Genomic DNA, 23,251 nt, shown 5'->3' with positions numbered 1-23,251 from the left:
TTGTCACACACCTGAGTATCACTAAGAAAAAAGCTGTCTTTGCTCCTCTATTGTGGTTACCTTACTCTGTTTGAAGCAGTTTGTTGTTTAAAAAGCTGAGGTATGGAGTTGAGGTAATGCTGGAGAAAGCTAGTGAGGCAGGTGGCAGAATATAAAAAGGACAAGGTTATTTTATGTAATTTTACCAAGTTTTGTACCTAGGGACTTCCTTATCTTTGTGATAAAGGCAGGGCTTGCAGCCAAGCTTGCAAGAGCCTCAGATGCACTGGTGCATGGAAAGGTGTATTTTTGGGGTGCACTACCAGAGGAGAAGACCTTTGCTTGGAGTTTGCAGAGAGGCTCTTGAGGATCCCTCAAGCAAGTGAGCTCCCTCTTCCATGCCACCGCATGAATTTTGGATTCCACCACTGTTGCAAAGGATGATGCTTCTGCCCTCATCCTCCTCTGCTGGCGCCTCTTCTGGTTGTAGCAGCAGCTGGGATTTCTGGGCTGGCATTTCTTTTATGGACAGCTGTGCCAGAAGCGGGTATTCCAGGTCTACTCCCTGCTGTGCCAAGGCTGATTGGCTGTATCAGACTATGATAAACCTGTTGTGAATGTTTCATGCTTCATTGGACTTGCCAATTGTAGCTGCTCTGATTGCACCCCTGCTGCTTGTTTGACTGCCTGATGGCTTCCAGCCAGGTCCCAGGGATGGGAAGTCAAGTTGATTTGCAACAGTGAAGGTAACTTTAATCTTACCTTTCATTTTGTAGGCATACAGTTAGGGAGTAATGAAATGGATTTCTTTTCCCTCAGTATGAAGCCTCTTGGAGAGGAGGAATTGTGAGACTCTGTCATTGGGACCATCCTATTTCTGAGCACAAACCCAGTGCACATAATACTTAGTAATGAGTGTGCTGGTACCACACTGAGACTGGGCAGGGGATGAGGACTAGTGCTGGTGAAATTCATTTCAGACCATGCCTGGCCGGTCCACATCTCCAATTATTTCATAGTTGCCTCGTTGTTGGATGTGCATCTTCAAGGACAGGAGTGTTGGTTTCCTTGGCCTCACTTGCAGCTGCCGTCATGCTTGACTTGGTGCCATGGGTGCTGAGTCTAGTCTTGAGGGAGTGCTCTGCACTGCCTTCACCCCCAGATTTGCTAGGGAGTTGCAGGTGTCCCCCATCTCTTGCCACTTGGCTGTTTGGCATCGCTTCATTGTGTTCGTAATGGGATGTTCTCATCTTCCTTTGCACATTGTTCTCAGGCTGATGGGACTTGGGAATAATGTGCTCAGATGAGCTGGAGTCAGCCAGCCCAGCCAAATTTCTGACAGTGACGAAAGGTCTTCTTTTGCTGTCTGCCCTGCCAGCAGCTACAGCAGCACAAAGAGAGCGCTGTGTGCTTGAGCCGTCTGTTTGGGTTTGTAAGAGTGGCTTAATGGGAGTGTGTGTGCAGCCAAGTGGCTTCTTCAGCAGTACATAATAAAACCAAAATGTGTGAGCAAACTCAAGGCTTGCTGCTGCCCCACCAGTCTGCTCCTTACTGTGTCCTCTGTGAAATAGGGGCATTGGGGAACCCAGACACTTGGGACATTCCAGCATGCATATCACTGATAACTGTCCAACTTTCCTCTCTCCCTGTACTGGATCTTGATGGGTTAATATTGCTGTTTTAAACACCAACCCCTGTAATAATGTCTAAGCCCTACAACTTGGGGGCTCATCCCAGGGCATTGTCCCCACTTGCTTTGTCACTGTGTGGAGACAGGACAGGTGGTGGCTGGACATGGCCTCAGGTCTGAATGCTGTGTGGTTACGTTGGCACTGGATCTGAACTGGGTGGCTTTGGGTCAGGAGCTGGGAGTTGCACCAGGGAAGGTGGTACCCGAGGCTGTGTGTGCTTCCTGGCCCAGGCACTGAGCTCCAAAACAACCTAAACAGGAACCTTGGTCCCTGCTTTACATCTCTTGACATCCAGCAACTTTCAGCTGTACTCTGTAAGAATCGAGGATCTGAGGAGTTTGTTTTGCTTCTTTGTTTGGACACCCATGGACTACTTTCAGCAGATCTCTGGAGTAACAGCTAGAAGAAGCAGGCCCATCTATGCAACACAACAGTATATGGACTTGGCCCTATTATTTTGAGTCCATGCTTTTTTTAGGAAGTTTCTAGTGGCCCATCAATCCAAAAGGGTTAAACAATCCTTGCTGTATTGTAAGAATAAACCTCACTGAAGAGATCAGACTTTCCTGAGGTTGGTGCAAAACTTGTCAAAAGACAAGCAGCAGTGTCCTACCACGGCCCTCCCACTTTCTAGACATGTTTCTGTCAACATGGCCTTTCCCAAACAAACAGAGTGTGTGTATGGGTGTGGGTACAATGGAGTAAAAAAAAAAAAAAACTAAAAAAGAAACCGTGAACTCCTGTGCACGTGTGCCTTTCTGGGGAGGATGGAGCAAAGGTCTGCAAGCACAAGCAGCAGCATGAATTACAAGGCAGAGCTCTCGAATACCACAGGGTATCAAGGTAATGTGTAAGCCTGTGCAGAAGGGAGTTGAGAAAGGGCTAGGATGCAGTTCTATAAGTATTTTTTACAGCAGTGATCCTTATGCAAAAGAAAATATAGCTCTGAAATGTTCATCCTTGTTCCTGTGCTACCTACCTTGTCTTGATTGTACAGCTGTTTGGGCAGCTGTGCAGTGGACTTGCTCAGAGACCTGTTGCAGTTAAAAATAACACTTCCCTCCCATTCTCTCTTGTTATTTTTCTTTTTCTTTTTTTTTTTTTGACAGTCAAGAGCAAGTGCTGCTTCCTGAATACCTAATGGTAATAGCACAACCCTAGATTTGGGCAGACTGTGGCTCTGTGTTGAAGTGTCTGCTTAACTCCAATCTGATAGTAGTTCTCAAACCTTCGGGTTGGATATCCCTTTCCAGTAGGCCAGATGATGCTTCTTGTAAGCAGAAGGTGGTTGTTCCACAGTCATTCTAGGAAGCTGAAGTAGTATTAGGGACCACAGAAATCAAGTCTCTGTGGCCAAGATTCCCTTGCCCTATCCCATAAAAATATGTTTGTGACTGCCAAGCACCCTGGGTTTGTCACCTGAATAGAGCTACTGCCTGCAACACAGCTGTGGCTTCTCCAGATCTGCTGAAAGGCAATGTTTCTTTCTTTGTACACAAACGCCCACTTGGAAGCATTTCAGTGCTATTTAGTGTTTCATATAGTCTTTCCTTTTTTAAAAGAGAGTGCAATAAAAAAAAGAGGCAAAACCAAAACCTTAATTACACAATCTAGAATTGTACATGCTTAAAGTGAGCTACTTTGGGATCATATAACAGTAATCTTTGTCCTCATCTCCACCATGCTGCTTGTCACTGTTCTTCCCTGGAGCGCTACTCTGGCTGTTAGGAGCTCTTGTCATCTCTAAAACACCCTTCAATAAAGAAAGACTCAACAAAAAATTCCATTGAATATGATAAAACATTTATCTGACCTCTTAGTACACACAAGTCGAAAGTCTTCATGATATTTTGTGAAGAAGCCTGGGTGCAGAGGAGTGTCTTAATGCTTTTCTACCAGAACATATTTGTGTGTGAGAAGAGGGAAGGCTTGTGGTTCAGGAAAATGTGGCTACCTTCTCATTTCCTTGTTTTTTCCACCCTTTGCAGTAATGGAAATATTTTCTCTTTTCTATCTCTAAACTCTGTCTTAAACAGAATCCTCGTAAATTCCCCTTGTACTTTTGATACATTCTGGGGGTTTTGGGGTTATTTTATCTTCTAGACTGTGCCTGTGCTCTGCTGAAGAGAAACCTTGGTCTTCCCCAGAGGTTTGCCCATGGAGCACAGAAGCAGGGGTTTGTACTTCCCGCTGCGGCTTCAGAAGCACCTTCTAATCCTGGTTTGTGACCTGTGTTCCAAGTGGGAGATATTCCCCTCTCAAGTCCTGTTAAGCTTCTTAGCTTGTCATATTGAGGGGAAAAACAAGTGACAGACTCCTCCAGTATAAATTTTTTCAGTGCCGCTGCCTTAAAGCAGGAAGAAACCCTGTGCGAAATGGGACCCCATCCTGCAGTTTGGGGGCACAGGTTGTCCTTGGCTGACAGAGGAGCTGATGTGTACCTAGCACCAAAAGGCTGAACCAGATGCTGTGTCTCTGTCCCTGCCCCAGTATGTGACTTGAGTTTTGTTGCCCCCCTACCTATCATAAGTTAAAAATACACACTGGTGTTTTTCTGCAGTGTGGGTAGAACATTCCTTTTTAAAAGTTCAAGTGTGGAAGTGATAGGCATTGGCAAAAATCTACTGCTTTCAGACTGGCGCCAAAGGGAGTTTGTCCTTTTCCTATTTTTCTTGTCTCTAGGTCATTTTCAACATCTTTTTAAGAAGCTGTACTTATTACTGCCCGTAGCATTGTGGTTGATCCCATATCTGGGTCCTAGGTACAAATACGGTGTCTGCACTTAGAAAGTCATTGAAGCTTACAAGAAACATTTTTAAAATGATGCCTGAACTGGTAGAAATGCCGTGCAGGGAGAGCCATGGAGCTCAGTCTGCTCAGCTCAGGAGGGGTGGCAGTGTACATGTACCCTTTGTGCCGTGAAAATACTGTTCCCAGACTCCTTAATCTGGCAAAGAAAGTCACAGTAATTACAAACGCTTGCCCTTGTTTTAAGTTGAACACAGTCAGCATGGGTATGAATTTGAATGGAATACAGGTTTGTACACTAGATCTGATCCAAGGGTGACACGGGCAGTTCTGTTCTTGGAGGGGAGAGTGAAGAAGGCTTTTTACGCCAACAGGGACAAAAAAGTGCGTGCATTCAAAAATAGACATGAGTGCAGGAGGGGGGAAAAACACAAGTCCAGAAAGTGTGTCAGAAGTCTGTATGTATGTTCCCCTTGCTCCTATAGCTCTTTTGATGCGTTTTTGGATTTTTTTTTTCTGATACTAATTCTCTTTACTTTGTTTCCCTGTTCAGTGTGTCGAGACTTCGCTATTCTAGAAGATCATACCTTGGCCCATAACTTACAGGAACAAGAGAGTAAGTGGCAATGATGTTTAGAACAAACTGAAACAAACTTGTCCCAACAGATACCTGACTTTATTTGATTTTACTAAGAGAAATGCTTTCTGTGTTTATTCAATTTTTATTCTTTTTAATGGAATACAGTTTATTATTGCTGTCTTGGCTATCCTGTAACACTACACTGCCTTCTGCTCCAGCTCACATTGTACCCTAGAGATAGTTGCATTTCATGTTTCAATTTTGTGCTCACCTTTAGAGTTGAGTTTGTTTATGCTATTTGTGATAAAGTTGTATGTAGGAGTGCACTTGAGGTTTTGTTGCTGTGCAAAGTTTTTAGAAATGACTAGCAATTTTGGAAGCTTCAAGTTTTGTAGGCTGACCTGTAGTACAATCAGGTCTGTTTGTTTACATATTTCAGAATTGCCTGTGTCTGCCTTTTGAAAGGAGGGTTCCTTTTCAGACATTTTGAGGTAGGGCAGCTGTACCCTAGAAGGGTTTAAAAAGGAGAAAAAGAAGTGCAGCTGGGAACTTCTAAATGACTGGTGCCTTTTTTTAAATTATTTTTTATATGCGTATCTGTTATTTTGAGTATGTTTACATTGCAGTTTCAGGTGTGATGGCCTCTCTAATCAGCTTCTCACTAATTTGGTGTCTACCAGTACTGGGTGGAAATGACATTCCAGCTCCTCCACTGGGGGTGCAGCTGCATGTGCCCTGGAACCTGAGATCACTGAATTAAAGACGACTCTCTGCTGCAGCTCACATAGCCATTTTTTCTTACAGGCAATATCCATGTATGGTAAAGGACTCACTGTAGTACTCAGTTGCTCTGTTGCTAAATATAAAGGTAGTGAGATTTTTGGAACCAATTATGCTGGGAGTGAGAGGAGTTTCCTTCTCTAGAAGTTCTTGAGAACAAATTAGGGAAGCATCCATCAGAAGTGTTTTAGGTTCAGCTCATCCTCACTGGCCTCTGGTGGTCCTTTCCAGACCCACTTCATTCACTTAAGGTGATTTCCCATGGTCAGAAAATGAAATTCAAATCCTAAAAAACATTCTCTATAAACCTGCATGTGTTAAGATACGCAGATCTTATTTTGGTAACAGAGACACGTATACAGCCCCCGCAGTGCTAAAACAAGGCAGTCCCAAGCTGTTAGTGTAATTTCAGTTCAGGACTTTCCCACCTTTAATGATATTGCCTGGTGTTCCCCTGCCAAGATCCGTCTTCCTCTCTGTCCTGGAATCTCCCTCCCACTTGGTGTATCTTGTTCTCACAGTGAAGTTCTGCAGCCTGATTTGAGGATTCTTGTCTGTGTTTGTTTCCAGTTGAGCATCACTTGGCTACAAATGTTCAGCGTAATCGTCTGGTGCAACATGACTTGCAGATGGCCAAGCAACTGCAAGAAGAGGAGGATAAGAAAGCACGTGCTCAAATCCAGAAACACCAAAAAGACTTGTGAGTTTGTGATGAAGCTGTTGAAATGGGAGTGCTAGTTCCATTTGGTCAGCGCACTGAAATCAGCTGCTTTGATTTGACAGTACAAAGGGTTCAGATTTTGCTTTTGTTTCCTTTTCTCTTTGGCTGTCTGTTGCTGTAAAAATATAGGCTCTGGCACAGGGTAATGAGAATGGGGTGGAAGTGATGGTCCTGGGGCCCATCCTGGCTTGTATTCTGTTGCCTGTCCATGAGAAGGGGCCTTCCCATTGTACTGCTTGTTGGCAAAATGGAGTAACTTGACCACTTGTGTTGCCCTTGTGCCTGGCTAAAGTCTGAGAAAGAGGGAACCATGCCATAAAAATAGAATATTACAGTGCAGTCTCTCTCTTGTGTAAATTGCAGATATTGGTGTGCTTGCACTGATGCCTGGTGAGTGCTTTGGAGGAGCTGGGTATGATGCTCCTTGGTGTCCTGCTGCACTGAAAGCTGAAAGCCCATGCTGTGCTTGTGGATAGTCAGTGCGAAGTGACCTGGAAGGGGAAACTGCTGCCTCAGGGTCACTTGGTGGGGATAGGTGTTGGGGACAGGCCTTCTTTTGCAGTCACTGACTTCTGTAGCAGCTGTGGGAAGGTGTTTAATGAGTGATGCAGTTTGCTCTGCAGGTTTGCTTGGTGCCCACACAGCACATCGAACCCTGTGACCCGTGGTTTGGCTTGTGTGCCATTACTCTCAGCTGTGGAGGTGGTGTGGAAATGGAACGTGGCAGCGCAACACAAAACAAACTGTACTTTCCAATCCTGGGTGGACTTGTAATACATGAGATGTAACAAATGATTTGTGTGACAGATCTCAGCCAGATCCTTCTGGTGAGAGATGGCAGGATGGGGGTCACTGCAAATGCAGGGCCTGCAAGGCAGGATGCATCTCCCAGCAGCTGTGCTGCCTCCAGGCTTGTGTTGTGCTGTGGGATGCCACCCACCAGGTACATATGGTGGTGGATCACAAAGCCTGGGTGGCTCCTCTGGCAGGGACAGCGATGGAGCAGGAGAGCTCTGTGTTGCAGATGTGCAGGATACAGGACTGGCTTCAAAACCGTGGTTCATAAAAGCTTTGAAGCTGGGGCGTAATAGATCAGCCATTGTTTTCAATGTTCCCAGCACACTGAGGCAGCTCTGGTTAGATACATATGTATCTCTCAAGTCTGTGTTTTTTTTCCAATAGCTTTGTCTTTATTACCAATTAGAGATGTGAGTGTAAATGGCAACATAAAAATTAATTTTGTATGGCAGAGGTGATTCCTATTTGTTACTTTCTGTGAGCTGCAAATTATTTTCTTCTTGTAGGACTCTGTAAAATGGGATTTACGAACTTTGTGAGCCAAGGCACAGGCAGAACTGCTGATGCAAAATGTTGTGTCAGCAGCAGTTCTGCTGCTGGAAACATGAACTCTTCTACAAGAAAAGTAAAAGAAGATGGAGGCATCCTTTTGTAATTGGATCTTTTTCTTCCTCAATTCTTTGTATGTTCCCGCTCCTCCTTGTCCAAGAGTAGCATATTCTGGCAACAAAATAATCCTCGCTGTTGATGCTTTGTGTATTGTGTAGATCAGTTTGACATTGCGAGGTGATGGGAGAAGTAGGGGAGCAGAACTAGGGAGTCTTTATAAACAGGAAACATAAAAAAGCTCTTCAAATTTGTGGGCTTTCTTCTGTCTGTCAAATCCTAAATTCTCTCAAAGATTTTGTGAAGATAAATGAGAGAATAGAAGAGCATTTTTCTTTTTAAGAATTCAGGGAAGCATAAACCTTATTTTCATGCTTCTTTAAAAGCATCTCTCACATCTAACTGAGCAGCCTGCACACTGCTGAGTGTAGTAGCAAGATGACTAAAATAAAATAGTGTGAAAATGTGTCCTTTCCCTGTTTTGCTCTCTGTGCTGATGATTCTGTTGTATTAATACAAGCTAGTTCCTTTGAACAATTCCCTTAAACATTTCCTTTTTTTTTTCTCATCTGGCAACAGCTAGTAGCTACAATCAGTGTAAATCACACAGAGTTTTGGGGTTTTTTTTCCTCTTTTTTTTAATAAACTGATGTAGAGTTTTCTCTAGATTTTTAACACTCTTGCAACCCAGGAAGGAAGGGGATACAGGTGGGATGTTCAGGAAGGACGATGTTTATGTTGCTCTGGCTGATATCCAGAGTCTGATGGTCACTTGAACTCACCCTAAAGAAACAGGAGGACAAGAAGAGCTGTCAAAGTTGTTTAACTATTTTCTTATGCTCACTCAAGTTAAAACACTAGCTTATGTTGATTAACTAATCAAGTCTCAGTATTTACTTACCTCTGAGCAATTAACCCCAAAACTTAATCCTCTGTTACTGTTCAGTTCTAAGAAATTGATACAATGTATTCCAAGATGTATGTCATAAGGAATAAGAAAATGCTTCCGCATTAGCATTACTTCTAGTGTTCTTTGCTGCAAATGGAGAGGCAATGACCTTGCTGCCTTGGCTCTGAAAGATGATTAGCTGTTTCTCTGTCCTGTTTGTCTGTAATAAGATGTATTTTAAGTATTTAGCAAGTCAGTTTGTGCTGATGAACTTGACACTTTAGCTCTGCTCACAGGTGCCAGGGGAACTGGAGACGTGCAATGCCTTGATGTGTCTGACCTTTCTAACTTATTTTCTACCTGGATTCACGTCCTCAGAGACTGAGGTCATAAGGGATTCACTATCAGGCCTACTGGCAGCCTGCCCCCTAGGATTTGCTTATTCATCTATTGTTTTGCTGGGGACTGTGGTTCTTTGCTGGGTGCCAGGTTTGCCAAGGTCCCTTTATATAAAGGCAGGCTCGAGAACTAGAGTTGCTGCTGTGTGAACTCTTGTGCCTTTGAACGGGTCTACCCCCAGAGTCAAATGAAACACACACAGGCACATGCAAAAAATACCAGGTTTCATTACCTGGATGAAAGAAACCGCTGTCCTGAGATGTTTGACCTGTTCATAGTTCCAGCCCAATTGCAGGTCTGCTTCCAAGGAGCAGTTGATGGAAATAAAGAAGCTACTACTCCTACTGCATGTATCTTTTTGTTCCTTATGACAGATGAGTTGTTTCTTGGTGACATTTATCCTCTCAACCCTCTTGTTGCAATATCCTTCTTCCCCACCCTAAGCCACATATCCACCTTTTCCGCTTCTCTCATTCCTCACTTTCTGTAAAAGAAGGCTCTGTGGTCCCACTGACTGCTCCAGCCATGCCACGTTTCTTGGTTTTTGAACCTAAAGTGCTTGTCTGCACTTGAAACTATTTTAATTTCCTCTGCTCATGTTCTAGACTCTCCTGCAGTCCTTTACCTCCAAGTTCATTAGGTCATTTCTGCCCAGATCCTTGCTCAAACTAGAACTAGTTGCTCCATCCCACACAGCACAACTTTGACACAGCACAACCTCCTTCTCTTGAATTATTTGCTTGCCTTCCATAATATGCTCTTGGTAGTCTTCCCATCATCTATCTGATCATTGCCAGTGTGCTCTTCAAAAGACTGTATTGTAATAAAGCAGGCTCTGCTGGTTGCTGTTCTCATTCTTGTCTCCTTCTGTGCCTTGCCTTTCAGTAGTTGCAGTTGCAGGGATTGATTTTTCTGACCTGTTTGGAGCTGCTCTTTAGCTCAATTTCAACAGTGCTGAAAGACAGAGCTTTTAATCTTTCTTCTCAAATCCCCCAACCCTTTTCTGAGTTGCCCTAAGGAATCTTTGGCCATCATTCCAGCCTGTTTGCTGAACATCAGAACATACTGCACTGTTCATGCAGATGCTTTTGGTGTGATACCCCTGAAATACAGCCTTTTAGGTCTGTCTGCACAGCTGGAACTCTCCTGTCTCATTTACTCTGGTATCTCTTTCCCCAGTTAATGCAATATTGTGTTCCTGCATCCGCACTGGCAGGGTGGCCACGGCTCCCTCCCCCCTCATTCTGACGCATGTTGCTCCCTCGCCTCTTGGCAGTGGTTCTGCTTTTGTGTCTCATCCCACCTCAGCTGCATTTCTCATCGTTACTGAGCTGCCACCTCCAGCCTCCACTTGGCCTATGTACTGCATTCCTGCACTTTTTTCTTCTTGGCTTTCACTTGAAAACCACTTCCCAGGTACACCTGTGTTAACTGTACCCCTGAACCCCTCCTTTGATACCACACATACAGAAACTCAGCCGAATTAAACTGTTTGCAGACTCCTAGGTGCTACCTTGGCCTGCCTTATTTTGTGGTGCCTACCTCCTTTCTTAGCAAACTGCCAATGAATCTGTTTTCTTTTACTTTATACTCTTTAATGGTTCTGGAAAGTAGTTTCTAAATTTGGTTAGCAGTAGGTACAGGGAGTCCTGGTCCTTGGTGAGGATTCATAGGCTCTGCACTAACACTGAGTAATAATTCTTTTGTGTAAATCAGATGGATTTTTTTTTTTTTTTTTAGCTCTTTTATCCCTTTCTCCAGGCTGAGGGATGCCTGTGGCTTCAGCTGCCTATAATCCTTGTCTCCTTACCTTCTAGGGAACGACAGGACTGTGAGATCGCTCAGGAAATCCAAGTAAAGCTCGCGTTTGAAGCAGAGGAGCGCCGCAGGCAAGAGGAAAAAGATGAGGTAACCTTTAAAGCTGCAGGGATGGCAGGGCTATTTGTAGCAGTCCTTTCAGGTCAGGCATATCTTGGCCAGTAGCCACAGGAGTTGGCTTGCATGGTGGCAATCCTCACAGATCTCTGTATGCAGAGTAATTTTTAGGGAGTCCTGTTACAGGAATAAGATACAGTCACAGTCCTCACACTCAAGGGTCACAAGGATTGTTGGTGCCAGTGGCTTTGCTAATGAAGAGGGCAAGTAGTAGGTGGGTCTTGTTGAGGTGTTCATTGCCCTGATGTAGGAAGCTGTAATTGTTTATGCACTCTGAGACCTGCTTGCTTTCTCAAATGCAAGAAGATAGGTACTACTTTTGGGAGAATCCTGGGTCATGATTTCTTTGTCTTTCTTGCAAAGATTTCAGGACTCTTAGCCCAGCCATCCACTTCTGGCTTCTCACTTCTTCAGTTTAGTCTTTCACAGCCTGAACACCCTGTTGTAGTTTCTTGCTAGCAGATTCCTTTTGTGATTTCAGAATATTTCTCTTCTGCTGTTGAGAGTGGGCAGTGTGGTTTGTTGATGGTATTCAAAGGATTTGGCTTGTTGATCACCTTATTGGGTAAGCCTGTCAAACTGGGTTTTCAGGAAGCCCACAGAGTAGAGGAACATCTGTGTGAGCCTTGAGTGTGCCCCCTTTCTTGATTACAGATGGTTTCCTGAGAAGTCTGAGTAGTCTTAAGATGGTGGCATTTTCTGTATAGGAAGAGCTTGGAAACACAAAGCTGTGTTTCCTGAAAGAGCCTGAAGTAAGAATCTGTCCTTACCTGACAGATGCATCAGTTTACCTGTGCAAGGCTTAATTTTATTCTTGAACCACTAATTCCAAGCAAGTACTGAAAGGCTGCCCAGACATATGTGGAAGGGCTTGGCTTCCTAGGGGAACTTGTGGTAACAGGGTGAGAGGAACACTTAGGTCAAAGAATTTGTACTGTAAAGGTGACAAATATGTCTTATTTTTATCAGAAAGGTGAAGGAGACGCAAAACTAATGTAAGTTTTGGGAATTACAGCTCTCCTTGCTGCTTTATGCAGAGAGCAGGGGTGTCAGTGGTCTGACAACAGGTCCTGGCAACTTGTCAGCCTGCTGACCATCTTGTGCTGTTGGGAGCAGTCTTCAGATGACTGTGGATTAAAGCAATGAGAACTCATAAATATTCTTTCTCTTCATGTTGGTACATGGGAAGTTCCCAAGTGTGGCTGAAATGTAGCTGTGGACTGAGGCAGATCTTGTCTAGACTGCAGGGTTTTCAAATGAAGGTCTAAGCCTGCCTGCTTATGAATCCCTTTTGCAAGAAGTGGTTTGTGTGGATTTGCAAGTCCTGAGCTGTGTCAGTCCTGGAGATAATGTGCTTAAGCGTATATATTTATAGATTTACTGTACTTGCTAGAAGAGGTTAACCTTGTCAGGAGAAAGAGGTTTTGGTTTGGCTGTTTTTTTTTTTTTCCTAAAGAGTCTGTGGCATCCCCAGGTCCTCCAAAAAGCTGGTTATGGAGCAGATCTTACCTGAATCCTGAAATAATAGTTTGTACTTGAACAGCCATTCAATATCTTCCAGTGCAGGCTTTGCTCTGGAGAGTGTTGACTCTTAGTTTGCATTTCAGTGATGCCTTTCCTGCCTGCAGTGTCCGCTTTACATGCATGGCTCTGTAAAGGTTCTGAGGATTAGGAAGGCTTAAATGAATAGCATCCAAAGGGCTAGCATGCCATGGTGGTATCTGCCAGCTTTGCTTCCTGGCTTCAGACTGGCTCCACTGATTTGCAAGCTTCTGGACCCCAGATGAGCAAACGCCAGGGGACTGTTTGCGGTTCCTAGGCCTTGTTGATCCATTAGTCATCTCGAAGGAAAACCAATTAGGAAAATGGAGTGCTCGTCTCTTTGGAGTATCTACCAAAACCGTGACAGAAGACAAACGGCTGCAGTCCCCACTGAGCTCTTGCCTTGTGCCTGGCTCACTCTTCCTAATGTCCCTTCGATTTTCTTTTCCTTCACTCTCTGTCTGTCAAACTGATACATTTCCGTGGCTGGCATCCTACAGTTCCTGCAAATTACCACTGGTGTGAAATGAGTTCATGACTTATTCTGGAAACTCCTTCCAATCAGAAGTGCCTTCAACTGGAGACAGCCTTAGCCTCTGGGTTTTTTTCCCTGGCAGAGTGCAGGGGGCAGATCCAGCCCACTCCTGTAAGTGGGTGTGCACTTCTCTGACTTCCAAATCCTAGCTGAAAGCTTGAGGTTGCACACAAAGTCCCTTTTGCCCTGCTTTGGCCATTAGGGCTTTGCAGGCTTGTGTGCAGGGAGAACAGGAACTTGTGAGTCTGCCATGGGGTTGGAATTTCCATGGTGGGCCTGGGTCCATGAAGTTGAAAGCCCTATGCCACTTACAGGTTGAATTTGATTAACTGCTGTTGTCATGTCTGAAAAATTAAATTATTGAGATTTTAATAATTAAATAAAGAATTTGAATAAAAGAATCTGGAGGTATTTTTAGTGGTGATTTTGTGTCTGTTTTCTTCCATCTCTGCAGGACATTGCGCGTCTCCTACAACAGAGAGAACTGCAGGAAGAAAAGAGGCGCAAGAAGCACTACCCAGAGTCCCAGGGCTATGAGGAGAGCTATTATGCAGAAAATGGAGGTAGGTTTCTACTAGATAAAAGATCATGGCAGTATAGGGTGAACCTGGTGATCTGGCAACTCCATCTAGGAACTTACTCTTATCCTACAGTCCTGTATTGAGCGCTGTAGCATTATATCAGTTTCAAGGGTCAGAATCATTGTATTCTATAATTAGGAAATATTTAATTAAAAAAAAAAAAAAGAGGACAGTTTTATAATTTTTGTTGTCCTAGAAAAGGGCTTGGAGGACAGGGGTAGGGTGTGTGGTGTGTGCATGTGCAAGTACAGCCATGCATGTATGTTTTAAAAGGGCTTGTGGAAAAAGACAGTAGCTGATATTCCACAGTTACTGCTGTGTAAAACCCAGTGTGTGGGGGAGGAATGTCGATGCAATTCCATGCTTGCATTTGAAGAGAAACAGTTCTGTGTGCTCATTTGTGATGCTGGCACAGCCACATAAAGGAATAAATGCTGCTTCATGGAACCACGTTTCAAAAATAGCTCCTTGCAGGTACGTATCCAAGCAGTAAAATTAGCACAACCGATTTGAATGACTTACTGAAGAACAAGGTCATCTCCACAGAGTGTCTCTGCTGTGATTATCATCTGGGACTGTACATTGTGGAAATTATATGAACCACAGTGCTTTCTCTTGGTCAGCTTTTGTGATTGAATACAGACCTTCTTTAAACTGTGAGGAGACAATCGGGGTGTGTTTAATTATGGAGCAATCTGGGGATGGCTTTGCTGTGTGCTGGTGGTGGTTCCTGTGTTCTTCCTTCAAAAATGTGGTGGGAAGGATGGGTTGCTATTGATTAACAGATTGTGAAGATGAAGATCAAACCTCTTACTTCTCATTTTAACATTAATGCCATTGGCAGTTTTCAAGTCTTGCATTTGAACTTACACAAGTTAGTTTCAATTTGGAAGACATTCAAAGATAGACAAGGACATACAAAGCAGTAAGTGCAAAGCAGTAACCATATGGAAACTTCAGGACCACAAGACCTGCTACATGTACAGAGCTGGGGAAAAAAAGCATCTTGGATTCTTATGGCCAACCCACACTTCAGGTTTTCAGAATTAAATGGGACAAGTCTCTGAAAAAATACAATGTAGGTAATACTGTTGCCACACAGAGATGGTAAGACAGGATGGATTTTTATGACAAATCAGCTGACAAAAATTTATCCACATCCAGAAGTCACGTGGGCTATTGCTCCAAAGCAATCTGAGCTCTTTAAAAGTGGAAAACTAAACATGAAAAAAAGGCAGAGTTCCTCCCAGAAGTGTCTGTGCCATGAAAAACATTTTTGTATTCACTCAGTCACTTGCTACTCGAGAGAGTAACAGCAGGATCTAGAGAGTGTTTACACAACCCCTTGGGAAGCTGCAGGACCCAGCACCTGCTGATGAGTTATATACCCTGAGATACCCCAAAAACTAGTCTTTTGCTTGGGTTGTCTGGCATGATTGTGTTACCTGCAGCAGTCCTTTCCCAGTGTAGCCATACCTTGCTCTTTTGTGTTTTCTGCTCTCTGCTGCTGTATTTATTGAGCTTTCCTTAATGACAAAATTGAATTAATTCTTAGACCTTTGTTAGTATTGTTCAAAAACTTGCTTTCAGGCTCTGTTCTCTGTTGTTCAGTAAGTCAGATTGTTTTATTGGATATTTGTTTTTTTGTAAATCATATGAATGATCTAACGCTGCACGGAAAAAAACCAACCAGTTAAAAAACAACCGCAGCAGTTCCTGTTACAGTTTTTGGACTTCTAAAAATACACCTGTTCTGGATAAAAGTCATACAGATTTGTTTTCAAGGTGGATTTTCTGTAGGCTGTATTTTTACTGGCTCTGAAAAAGTTTTTTCTGAGTAGAATGACTTGAAGGAAACATTTAGTTTTGGTGTGGGGTTTGTTTTTTCTTCCCCTGAAATCTAGAAGGATTGTAAGGGCTGTAGAGCTGTTTATTAAAACAGAATGTAGTTCATGTGCAGTGAAATCTATTTTAAATATTTTTAGATACTATAAAAGAAACATCTTGGCAGTTGAGGAAAGTGCTGCTGCAGGATTTTAGTCTGTTTTTTGGGTGGGAGTTTATCTGCTTTAAGGCCTCTTTTCTCATTTTGAAAAGTTGCTGTAGAGAGATAATAGTTCACTCAGTGCAATAATTTTTCTTAGCAAATTGGTTGATTGGAAAATAAATGAATTAGTAGATTGTAAAGAGGTAGACTTGCATCCTCCTACCTGTTTCAAGTTTATTACTGTAACTAAGAGCAAAGAAAATTTCTACCTGTTTTCTGGAAAGCACAGAGGAAACAACCCCACCAAACTGCCAAGTAAGCGGCTTTTCTAGCTACATTGCTGAGGTCAGGAGCCTGTGTTTTGTGAAATCTTATACTACCCTTAAATTTCCATAACCTTCTCTGTATTCAGAGCTGAAATGTTTACTTAGTATAGAAGTACAGGACCTGAAACTTCTGGGTCTGCAAGAGATATATATGATTGTCTGTGGTGGAAGATGTTTGGATGCGGCAGCTATCCATCATCCTGTTCTTGCTTTTAAAGAAAAAAAATCCTATCTCTCATCTCCTTTTCTGCTTTATATGGGTCTTCCCCTCATTAGGTGAAACGAATAAAAAAACTGTGCCTGAAGCCAGGGCAGGGCACCAGTGCTTATAAACCGGGATCCAACCTGACCCCTCTGCTTGGTCCCTCCTGGCATTACACCCCCTCTTGCCTCCCAACCCTACCTGCATCTTGTGCCCTTCTCTGCAAATCTTTCTCAGGTGGTTTCAGGATCCTGCAGCAGTGATGTGTCATCAGGATATGAACTGCTCTCTTGGCTGTTTGTCAGCCCCAGTTGCATCGTTAAAAGTCATTTGTCTCTATATTGGCTTGTCCTTGTCTAGGAGGTGCTCAGATACTTTCAGGCTGGATCTGTGCTTTCTGCTCCAGCCTTGTTGCCTCCTGTGCTGCCCTGCTGCCATTTCACTCTGCCTCCTGTTGTAGCCTGCAAGCATTGTCTGTCCTTCTTATTTTTTCTGATCCCATCAGGCTTTGCCTGCGTTTTCGGCTTCTTATATCAAGCACCCTCATCTGCCTGCTGCGAGTCTGGCCTCAGAACTACCATTAACCCCTGCACCACTAACCCGCTCATTGTTTGTCCCCCCATTGCTCAGAGCACCCCTGGCGTGACCTCAGAGAGCAGTTTTCTGAGCCTCACAGGGCACACAGTCATGACAGGCACAGGCACCACCAGAGAGAGCACAGAGGACCTCCCTCACCTTTGACCGACAGTGCCTCCAAACACAGGCACTCCACCTCGGAGGATCGTCGGAGGTCTCCTTACCTGAGAGAGACCGGCAGTGGCCATCAGCAGGAGCAAAAAACAGCCAGCCAGGAAAGGTCACGGAGACATCCTAGCCTTGATCTGGAAAGAGAGGCTGACCATGGTGCCTATGATCACAGCCATAGCTGGGAGCTCCGGGAGAGGAGGACAGCTGGCCGGGAGAAGGGTAGGAGACCTCTCAGTCTTGACCTGGAGTCAGAGCGCAGATTTGCAGATGAGGCACAGCACAGGAGAAAGCCACCAAGGCAAGACAGAGAAAAGCACCTTCCCCTTCTTGAGTTGGAACTGGAGGCTGAGCAGGAAACCTGGCATCAGGGCAGCAGCCAGGTGGTGCGCCCTGAAAAACACAAATCTCGCCATCAGGGTCTCTCGTCACACAGGATGGCACATGATGAGAAGCTCCATGATGCTGAATTTAGAGATGATCATAGAAGGGGTGAGGCAAGAGACTGCAGAAGGGCAGGACACAGGACACATTCCCCCTCCCCACATGCTGTGACCCAGGGGAAGGCTGGAGGCTACCAGCGAGACTCAGGTAACCAAGTGATGGAGAAAGTGTATGTGTGTGCCCCATACTGGTATCTGAAGTATATTTTGCTTCCTTTGAAGATGCTTGTCTCCAATATCTACCTGCAGTGTGTACACAGTTAATCCTGTCCAGGTTTCTCCCTGATTTAGTGGGATTCTTATTATCCATAAACGTTCTTGCTCTGTTTATGTCCTGATGTTCCATGGCATTGGAGAGGATGAGTAAGAAGGTATTGTTGGGAATGGTTCCCTTGGTATCCTGTGTTTTAAGAAAAAAATCCTCCTCCCTCCTCCACCCCTAGAAAAAACCCAAATCAACCAAGTAACCAACCACCAGCTTTTGTTTTCATGATTTTGTGCAGTGGTTTGGTTGCACAGAAGGAAAAAAAAAAACCTAACAAGACCCCAAATGTTAGGATTATGTTGTTGTATTTTGTTGAGATGCAGAACTATTAAGTGAAAACACTTTACTAAAGCACTAAAAAAACCAGAAATTTTCATCCACTTCTTATTGAAAACCCTGCTGACAACTTAATTCAATTTGGGCAAAGTTCAGTAGTGGCACTGGGTGTCCAACTGTTTGTAAAATGGGGTTCTAGCCAAATTCTGTACAAGTGGAGTTTTCTGGGAAATTTGTACCTGTATAGTTCTTGTTCAATAATACTTGGGGAATGGGGGCTTTAGAGATCCAGAACCATCTTTCTGCTTTTAAAACCACTGGAAGTAGGGGTGACCTAGTGAAAGTAGGAGACTTGTCTGTAACAACGTGAGGAAACTTATGCTTAAAGCCATCTAGCTGATCTTCCCACAGATAAGGTGAGGATGATAATGGGTGTCTGTCTCTGGAGATACTGGGACAATTATTCTTCCTCCTCATAATATGAAAACCTTCCTTGGGGAAGTGGAAGATGTTAATCAGGTTTATCTTTAAAATAACAAAACTCTATACTCAAAGCAAGAACTGAATATTATATGAAGTGTGCTTACTTGGCTGTTTTCTTGTTGAATTCTAGAATTCATTGGTCATCCCAAGGAAGACATAGTCTGAAATCTCATGTGAGCCTGTCTCAGGCAACCTTTGCAGCCCATGCTGCTCCAGCAGTGTGTTCAGACTATGCTCATAACAGATGTTGGGCTGCTCTCTGCTGCCCAGTTTTGCCAGTATATCTGTATCAATGCAGAGTGTGACAATTCCTTTGCTAGCCTCACTGTCATCAAAGACTTCAAGGGACATGGTCTCTTCTGCCATATAGTTGCATTTGTTATAAGGCATGGTGTATCAGGTATTTTTGTGTGCACAGAGAAACCTTCCTAAGGTGTGTGCTGTGCCTCAGCAAAAGGTGCTCTCAAACCATCTGTATGGCAGGTACAACGTCGTCGTGGTCTCTCGTTCTCTTGAGGGGGAGCTGAAGAGTATGTGGATATCTCCTTATCAAAGCATGTGGAGAATGGTTGAGTTGATTGTTTTCTCTCGCAATTCTGTAGGCACTAATTTGAGGGGGATGAAACAAGCCATGTATGATGCACCCCGAATGGAACAGGAGTTGTCTGATGCAGAGATTGCTCGGAAGCTGCAGGAGGAAGAGCTCCTGGTAAGTAGAGGGGATGCATTAGTCGACTTGAAGGAACTAAGGTAGGTAGCAATGACAACTTTAATTTGTAAAGCTTTTATATATGAGAGTGACTTTTAAGACCCAAAATGCTACTGTGCTTTCTGGTAATTATCTTTGTCTTCCATACACACATATGGAGTGACAGCCAATAAAGATGTATTTTTTAAATAAACACCCCAAAATTAAATTTTTGAAGCAGAGTGATATTAAATGAATGTTTCCAGGCAGGTGAAGATGGCTTATAGTCAGTGTGGCTACCCCAGAAGTGCCCATCTTTGAGAAGAGAGGGCAGCAGAGTGGGAAATCCATTGTAGTGTTCCTTAGCAGATACATGAGGACAAAATTCAGCTGAAAAGCTGAACTGACAGTTTGGTGTTGGTTTGTAAGTATTGAGGTAGTTAACTATACGTGGAGAGGATGGTTGTGTATTTGTATGGGCACCTACTTGCCCTGCCAGTAGACTAATGAGTATGACTAATTCAGAGATGTTACTCTTTTGTCTCTTTTTTTTCTTCCCCCATCTTTTTTTTCCCAGGCTAATGAGGCAGATCAGAAGGCAGCTCAAGTAGCCCAAGATGAGGTGAGCAACAAGTAAAATATTTGTGGAATTCCTTTACTTGTGGAAGCTGCCAAACACCACTTGTTCCCTCTCATCCTCTAGTTGTTAATTTCTCTCCTTGTAGGGGAAGCTTGGAGCTCTAGTGGGTTTGCTCCTACCTGAGTTTCATGTATATGCTCAGGCCAGCCAAGCAGAGGGTTCCACTGCCTATTGCAGCCATGACAAAGGAAGTTAGTTCATGGTTCTGTACTAGCATTTCTTTTCTGAGCCCCAGGGGAGACTATGCAAGATGCTGTGAGATGAACCACCTCCCTCATTAAGGAAAAGGAATAGGGGGCAGAAACGCTCTGCAAACACAGTTCTGGCGAATCAGGGATCTGCTGGGCATGCTGCATGATGTCTATCTTAATTTTGCCCTGTCACTTCCTTTCTGATCACGGATAGGTGAAATCCTGGATTTGCACCCTTCCCATTTAGCAGCTGTCCATGGAAAAGTTATTCAAACCCACAAGAACAATGAAAGTGTCTGAGGCACTGTCTGTATTTTTCCTTCTAGGAAATTGCTCGACTCTTGATGGCTGAGGAGAAAAAGGCTTTAAGGAAAGAGAGAGAAAAGTCTTCCTTTGAAAAGAGGAGGCATGATCAAGATTGGAAGGTATGTCAAGCTTCAGGAGGCACCACAGATAAGGTACTATAATGTTATTCCCATTCCCAAAGGGTCTTGCTGTCTATTATTCAACTGCTTCCCAAGCCTTTTGAAACCACCTCCTTGGTTAGATGCTTTTGGCATCTGGCCTGGGAGATTGTCACTAGGTGTCACAGCACTTTGTGGCCTTCCTGAAGCACTCTCAGTCCTCCTGGTGCAGGACCTTCCCTCTGCTGGAATCCTGACTGTAGCAGTAAAAGCAGTAGTTGGTTCTGTTTGTATAAGGGCAATGCAGATACTTCGGTTGTCACTCTGCCTCATAATAAAATTAGCTGTGTAATGAAAGTACAGAGTCTATTGTGCCTAAGTTTTTGCATGAGTGATACCAGAAAGGCTTGGCTAACCAACATGGGAGAGGATAGGAAACAGATTTCATGGTCTGCACTGGTAAGGTGCTAAAGGGGATGTTGTATTAATCTTGGGGCCAGATGGAGGTAGCTCTTATGTTTGCAGCCTCCTTACTATGTTTAAGTGGTTGCAGGAGCACAGCTGTGTGCAGCTGGTCCCTCGTGCTCAGCCCAGCCATGTACACAGTCATTACACACTATGTTTGACCCCAGCTTCAGGACAGTCCCCCAGAGCTGTCACATATTTAGTGCAAAAATTGAGTTTGACTCAGCGAGGCTTAGTTTTGTTTACTGGAAACTAGTCCTAGTACTGCCATTTGCATGTCTGGCTGTAGTTAATCGTGTGTACAAACCAAGCACGAAAGGACTGTGTCAGCCTCAGTGCACTGGTGAGTTTCTTGCAAGGCACACAGATGAACAGATCTCCTTCCTTCCCATCAGCCTGATGCAGGCGAGTCCACGCGCTCAAGGTCAAGAGAAGGGCCTGAAACTCAGCGACACAGAAGCGACAGGTCTTCAAGGTGAGCTTGAACTGGCTGGCAAAAATGGGGAAATGCAAGTGGGAAGCTGCTGAGAAGCTGAATCTTAAGGAGAAGTTGTGGGATGACCAGCCTGACCCACCCACGAGGGAATTGGTGGAGAGTAGAGGTTTTAGCACTGAAAAGAGATGGGAGGGCACAGAGCTCATGAGGTGTTTGGTGACATGCATCACTCACTCTGCTCATGGCATTTGTCCATATTGGTCTCCATGCCTTGTACTGACAGAGATTGATGAGCCTGTGCAATGACATTTGTTAAATGGCAGAGAAACACTGAGAGGGTTACAGGGCTTCTAGGGATGTGAAAACAAATGCCATCTCTGGGCAGGAAGGAGTAATCGCCATCATTTGCACAGCTGCTCTGTTGGATCTATCTTTGCTTCCAGTTAAGCCCTGTACAAAGCTCCCACTGCTGCATGTGGATACCCCCTGCAAGCAAGTGCAGTGCTTTGGGGTGCCTGATCCCAAACTGGGAACATGCTGTAGCCCATTGTTTCTTCTAAATCTCTTGATACTCTGTCTCAATGCCCCTCATGAGGGACTGGGCCCTGGAAGTGACCCCAGTGCCTTTGATTTTTGTTCCAGGAAGGAGCTTAGAAATTCTTGTTGAATTTGCAAAAGAAACAGTAAATAAGGTGTGCAGGTGGAGATTGAAGAGAGATCGTATTAAAATACTGTGGGGCTAAAACTGGGCAAGCATTAAACACTTCAGAATATTACTCTTTTGAGTGAGGTTTGCATCAGTCTTTATGATGGAAATTCTTCATTTCCTGACAACTTGAAACCTTTATTAAATGAAAGAGGTCCAGGAGAAGCAGTAAATGCTGTGCATTTCTCACTGCAGAAACAGTAAGGGGCTGTGCTCAGAGGAGCTGCTCTGCAGGAGGGAAATGTGGACCCGGCACAATTTGCATCAAACTGACAGCAACAGACCAGACAGCTGAGATGTTGTTTTTGACACACTGTTATGCCTTTGAGCTATTTCCCATCACTCCTTTTACCCTGTGCTTGGCAGGTCACAGCCTCTCCTGGACGACTTTGAACACTCTAGGTATTACACAAGCCAGCCCAGCCCCTTGCGCCAGATACCCAAACCTGAACACTCTCCTAAAGGTAAGATCAATCAATCCCAGGGCTGCCCCAGCACTTGGGTTGTTGTGAGCTGCTTTCCTCAAACAAGTAGCCTGCAGGAAAGAGTATTGGAAAGTGATGCTAATAGAAAAGAGCAATGGGTATTACTACCCCAGCAGGCAGGGGTAATGCTGGTCAGTGTTTGGGCTGTATTTGCTGAGCACATTGCAGGCTGAGACTAAAAAGCTCAATTGATTTGCCTGGAGTTTATCAAACTGTTGTCTGCATGTGCTCCATGATCTCTTAATGATGAATGACTGTAAATCCAGGCAGCAAATGATGGAGAAATGCCACTAAGACAATGACATGATGGATTTTAGGTGACTCACTAGTATCAAAACAATCCAATACAAGACAATCTCGCATTATCACCTGGCTGGCAGGTGGATGGCATGATGAGACAGCAGCCTGTTCTGAGGGCAGGCTTATTTTGTTCCTGTGGCATCTCAGCACTGCTTTGTTGGCTTGTTTCCTGAAATCACTGGGCACAGAGCAGTGTGGTTAAGGTCACCCCTGGAGATTTTTAACTCACACAATTGGCATTCAGACTTTTCTGTAGAGTCTCTGGGGAAGGAAAAGGGCAGTCAGAGTTTAACTCAGTCTCTCAGGTTTCGTTGAGCCTCCACTATTGTGACTTACATGTGGACACTTTCCTTTCTGAAATTTAAAAGTTTGGGAAAGTTGTGTTCTGTTTCTATCAAGTAAGCTGCAAAATTAATGGCGCTTAGA

General features: G+C 44.1%; 1 protein-coding gene across 2 annotated transcripts in view; it reads left to right on the top strand.

Annotated features, from left to right (window-relative positions):
* CCDC50 (coiled-coil domain containing 50) overlaps window positions 1-23,251 on the top strand; it is a 43,376-nt gene that overhangs the window by 13,783 nt on the left and 6,342 nt on the right. Inside the window, exons 2-11 of one of the 2 annotated variants that reach the window (XM_050307955.1) lie at window positions 4,972-5,034; window positions 6,349-6,478; window positions 11,009-11,099; window positions 13,658-13,766; window positions 16,930-17,634; window positions 19,113-19,219; window positions 19,776-19,820; window positions 20,356-20,454; window positions 21,294-21,373; window positions 22,407-22,504. In XM_050307955.1, the coding sequence (XP_050163912.1) occupies window positions 4,972-5,034; window positions 6,349-6,478; window positions 11,009-11,099; window positions 13,658-13,766; window positions 16,930-17,634; window positions 19,113-19,219; window positions 19,776-19,820; window positions 20,356-20,454; window positions 21,294-21,373; window positions 22,407-22,504 (1,527 nt within the window). The remainder of the gene's footprint in view (window positions 1-4,971; window positions 5,035-6,348; window positions 6,479-11,008; window positions 11,100-13,657; window positions 13,767-16,929; window positions 17,635-19,112; window positions 19,220-19,775; window positions 19,821-20,355; window positions 20,455-21,293; window positions 21,374-22,406; window positions 22,505-23,251) is intronic. The other variant, XM_050307957.1, reaches the window with a different exon arrangement.

Source organism: Myiozetetes cayanensis, unplaced genomic scaffold, assembly GCF_022539395.1.
Source record: "Myiozetetes cayanensis isolate MyiCay16 unplaced genomic scaffold, myiCay2020 scf13, whole genome shotgun sequence".
NCBI lineage: Eukaryota > Metazoa > Chordata > Aves > Passeriformes > Tyrannidae > Myiozetetes > Myiozetetes cayanensis.
The sequence above is the reverse complement of the archived record's forward strand: the minus strand, read 5'-3'. Positions and strand labels throughout refer to the sequence as shown.